This window comes from Penaeus monodon, chromosome 11 (assembly GCF_015228065.2).
Source record: "Penaeus monodon isolate SGIC_2016 chromosome 11, NSTDA_Pmon_1, whole genome shotgun sequence".
Taxonomy (NCBI): Eukaryota; Metazoa; Arthropoda; class Malacostraca; order Decapoda; family Penaeidae; genus Penaeus; species Penaeus monodon.
This window is the reverse complement of record NC_051396.1, coordinates 47369423-47374422: the sequence shown is the minus strand read 5'-3', so window position 1 is coordinate 47374422 and position 5000 is coordinate 47369423. Positions and strand designations below refer to the sequence as shown.

General features: G+C 36.7%; 1 protein-coding gene across 1 annotated transcript in view; it reads left to right on the top strand.

Annotated features, from left to right (window-relative positions):
• The window catches only part of LOC119578607 (peroxidase-like), an 11352-nt gene that overhangs the window by 870 nt on the left and 5482 nt on the right, over positions 1–5000 (top strand). The window contains exons 3-6 of the mRNA XM_037926171.1: positions 146–366; positions 2766–2939; positions 4191–4364; positions 4867–4985. Coding sequence (XP_037782099.1) covers positions 146–366; positions 2766–2939; positions 4191–4364; positions 4867–4985 — 688 coding nt within the window. The remainder of the gene's footprint in view (positions 1–145; positions 367–2765; positions 2940–4190; positions 4365–4866; positions 4986–5000) is intronic.

Genomic DNA, 5000 nt, shown 5'->3' with positions numbered 1-5000 from the left:
TTATTATCACCCTTTATTTCACCACCGTTATTATTATCTATCATCATCATCAAACCATGCTAAACCTCCCCCACCATTATCAATGCCATTATTACCACCCTTTCTTCGTCCACAACGCTACCTCCAACGCCAAACGCACCCGCAGGTTGAACATAACCAACAAGCGCTCGGTCCTGGCCTTGAGACACCAGGGAAAACTGGTCAAGTCGAGGGAATACTGCGGCGCCTTTCGGGAGGAGCCTTCGAACTGCGACAGGTTCTCCCGTTATCGCTCTGCCGACGGGACCTGTAATAACCTGAAGAACCCGACCTGGGGCGCCGCCTTCATGCCCTACGGACGCTTCGCTGAGTATGACTACGGTGACGGTGGGTGACCCTACTTTGGCCTTGTGTGCTTTTGTCTGTGTAGATAATGGGACGCTTTGGAATACGCGTTTTCTTTTTTCCCTATTACCTGTGTTCAGATTTGGTTCCATTGATTATTTCCTTACGCTTTTTGCCCATGCAGGCAGAATCCTTTTTGGAATGCCCTTTCTCTTTCGCGCATTTTCACATTCTGTTCCAGTGGTTATTCCTCGATGCTTCACTTACAAGCACACATACGCACATACACGCATCAATATGAACACACATCCTACTCATTAATGTCTTATATTCCATTGTCATTTTATTCATTCACTTTTCTTCTTCCTCTTCCTCCTGGATCTGAACTTAATTTTTTGTTTGTTTGTTTCATTGTGCCGCTCATGCCTACCGCGGCGATCCAAATGATTTATTTTATATTATTATTATTATCATTATTATTATTATTATTATTATTATTATTATTATTATTATTATTATTATTATTATTATTATTATTATTGTTATTGTTATTATTATTATTATTATTATTATTATTATCATTATTATTATTATTATCATTATTATTATTATCATTATTATTATCATTATTATCATTATTATTATTATTATTATTACTGTTATTGTTATTACTATTACTATTACTATTATTATTATTGTTATTATTGATGATGATGATTATTATTATTATTATTATTATTGTTGTTGTTGTTGTTGTTGTTATCATCATTATTATCATTTTTATTATTATTATTATTATTTTTATTATTATTATTATTATTATTATTACTATTATTACTATTATTATCATTATTATTATTATTATTATTATTATTATTATCATCTTCATCATCATCATCATTATTTTGTATATGACAATGAAAAAGCTGCAGAAATGGGTTACAAAGAGGTCGAGTTGGAAAAAGGGATGAAGGTCACAAAAAGATCGATCTTAAAAACACAAAAAGCGACACGTCTCAAAAAAAGGTCAGAAAAAAAGTTAATGCCGTCAAAAAAAAAAACGCCAAGAAGCCATATTCAGCTTTTTGAGAATTATGAGAATTTCCTTCTTTTTCGTTCAGTTCCCTTTCCCACAATCAGCCAATGATATTTTATTAACATAAGGTAATCCCTTCCTTACTGTTACCTATTATTACCTTGCAACGAAACACGATTTCAAAATAAACAGTCGCTTTACTAAATGTATTCGTCCCTAAACATTTTATCAAATTTTCTCCACACTTTTCTTGGTAACTTTTAACAATAGATTCATTATATTGATGAAGTTTATGGGGATCATTTCAGTAATAATAATAATAATAATAATAATAATAATAATAATAATAATAATATATATATATATATATATATATATATATATATATATATATATATATATATATATATATATATATATTGCAACATATCCCTTCTTAACTCCAACAAAGTCCACAAAAGGGGAAAAAAATCATGATGTTTGATTTTTCCTGCAACATATTTCCTCAAGCATCAAAAGATCGTTTCAGAAACAAAGTTACTCTTATAGCGATAACGGATAGAGTTCTTTATGTGTATGGAGCGGTTGGATCAAGTATCTAACAATGTAACAAATATAGCAGATTTCCCAAGTGCTAGATTATAGTGAATATGGTCATTCTCTTGGGGACTAAAATATGTGACCAATATAGCGGTTTTCTCAAGTATTATGATTAATATAGTGTTTTTTCTCTGTTAGTAAATTATATCAATTTACTTTTTAATACTTACTCTCAAAACGTCTTCACTAAAAAAAAAAGAATTATGGTCAGATTTTCCTCGTTGTCATAAATCTTTTTTATAATCTTTGTTATCTCTACCTTTCTGTTTTATTATCGTTTATGAACTTTGATATATGTGTTTTTTCCCCCAAATTTTCACACTATCATTACTGATTATGACTCCCTGTTATTTTTTTTTCTCTCTCTCACTGTCAATAATGTTTATATATTTTTTTTCTCATCATTGTTATGTTTATAATCATTGTCATCTCTGCTAATTCCTTTTTTTCAGATCGGCGTTTATCTTTTAGATGATTTTCACAGCTTACTTCAAGTCTCACTGACTTTATTATAGTTTATATATATATTTTTTTAGTTTTGTGTGTGTGTCCATGCATGTATGTATATGTATGTACATATATGTGTATGCCTGTATGTATATGCGTGTATATACATGTGTATGTTTGCATGTATATATGCATATATTTCAACGTATCAGATAAGAAAGAAAATGCAAAGCCATTTCCTGCAAGCGTACAACGTATCAGATGAGAAAGAAAGAAAGAAAGAAAAAAAAAATTCAAAGCCATTTTTCAGAAAAGAAAACTTAAAAATAAAACCTACTTTCAAAGCCATTTCTTGCAGGCGTGTCGAGTCTCCGAGTGGCGAGCGACGGCGGCGACCTCCCGAGCGCGCGCCTCGTCAGCCTCGCCGTCAGCAGCCGCCCGGAGACGCCGTCCTCGACCTCGCTCTCGAACCTGCACATGAGTTTCGGGCAGTTCCTCGACCACGACCTCGTCCTCACGCCCTTGGTTGCAGGTACGGGGCTCGATGGATGGGCGTGGTCTCGGCGCAGGGTTTCGTAGTTGGGTAAAAAAAAAAAAAAAAAAAAAAAAAAAAAAAATAATAATAATAATAATAATAACGATAATAATAATAATAACAATAATAATAATAATAATAATAATAATAATAATAATAATAATAATAATAATAATAATAATAATAATGATAATCATAATAATAATAATAACAATAATAATAATAATGATGATAAATAAATAAATAATGGTGTTTGATTTGATTAACTGAGTTTGTATGTGAGAAAGTTTTTTTTCTTTTAAATTTGTCCAGCCCGTGAAGTAATTTCACGCTATTTACTATTATTATTATTATTATTATTCATTATTACTATTATTTATTATCATTATTATTATTATTATTATTATTATTATTATTATTATTATTATTATAATCATTATCATTATTAACATTATTATTATGATCATCATTATTATGTTACTTATTTATTTATTTTATTATTATTATTATTATTATTTTACGTATTCGTGGACAGTAACAAAAAGGTTACAAAACTTTCGAAACACAAACTGTGACTGTGACAAATTCGACACAGCAAACAGGATAGAAAACCCATTATATGCAATAAGCACATTTATATGCAATTCCCATTATATGCAATACGCACATTTAGATGCAATTCCCATTATATGCAATACCCATTATATGCAATACCCACATTTATATGCAATTCCCATTATATGCAATACGCACATTTATATGCAATACCCATTATATGCAATACGCACATTTATATGCAATACCCATTATATGCAATACGCACATTTATATGCAATACCCATTATATGCAATACGCACATTTATATGCAATTCCCATTATATGCAATACGCACATTTATATGCAATACCCATTATATGCAATACGCACATTTATATGCAATTCCCATTATATGCAATACGCACAAGTGTATTAACCACTAACAATTCTCTCGTTCTTATACTAGCGGTGGAACCACCATTATGCCCCACTTAATCCACCTCCACCTCCTCCACCTATCCACCTAATTCACCTCCAGCTAGCCAGTTACTAAACCTCCACCTATCCTCCTAATCCACCTCCACCTCCACCTATCCAGTTATCCACCTAATCCACCTCCACCTATCCAGTTATCCCTCTAATCCACCTCCACCTATCCACCTAATCCACCTCCACCTCTCCTCGTAATCCCTCTAATCCACCTCGTGCAGCTCCCGACGGGGCCGCCATCGCGTGCTGCCCCGAGGCGCTGGGCGGAGACGCGACCCTGGTCCACCCCGAGTGCGCCGCCATCGCCCTCCCCGCTGGCGACCCCTTCTACGGCGCCTTCGGCAGGACCTGCATGGAGTTCCTGCGCTCCGCCCCCGCGCCCACGTGCACCTTCGGTCGGTCCAGGGGGGGGGAGGTCGGGATGTCGGGATTTCGGGATTTCGGGATTTCGGGATTTCGGGATCTCGGGATCTCGGGATTTCGGGATTTCGGGATTTCGGGATCTCGGGATCTCGGGATTTCGGGATCTCGGGATCTCGGGCTGTCGGGATTTCGGGATCTCGGGCTGTCGGGATTTCGGGCTGTCGGGATTTCGGGATTTCGGGATTTCGGGCTGTCGGGATTTCGGGATCTCGGGCTGTCGGGATTTCGGGATCTCGGGCTGTCGGGATTTCGGGATCTCGGGCTGTCGGGATTTCGGGTCATTGGGGTTTGGGGCTTTTTAGGTCTTCGGGTTCTTGGCCGGATCCTGAGTTTTTTCGGGGCCTTTAGGATGTGTGTGTGTGCGTGTGTGAACGTAAGTGCATGTGTATATATATGTACATATCATCATCAGCATCATCATCATCTCCCGAGGCATCTCCTCCCGCAGCATCCTCACCGGCCTTCCTCCGCCAGGCCCGAGGGAGCAGATGAACGCGATAACGCCCTACCTCGACGGCTCCGCCATCTACGGCTCGAGCCTGCAGGCGATGGACGCGCTCAGGGCCTCCGCGGGCGGGAGGCTCCTCCTGCAGGTGGGCGGGTTATTA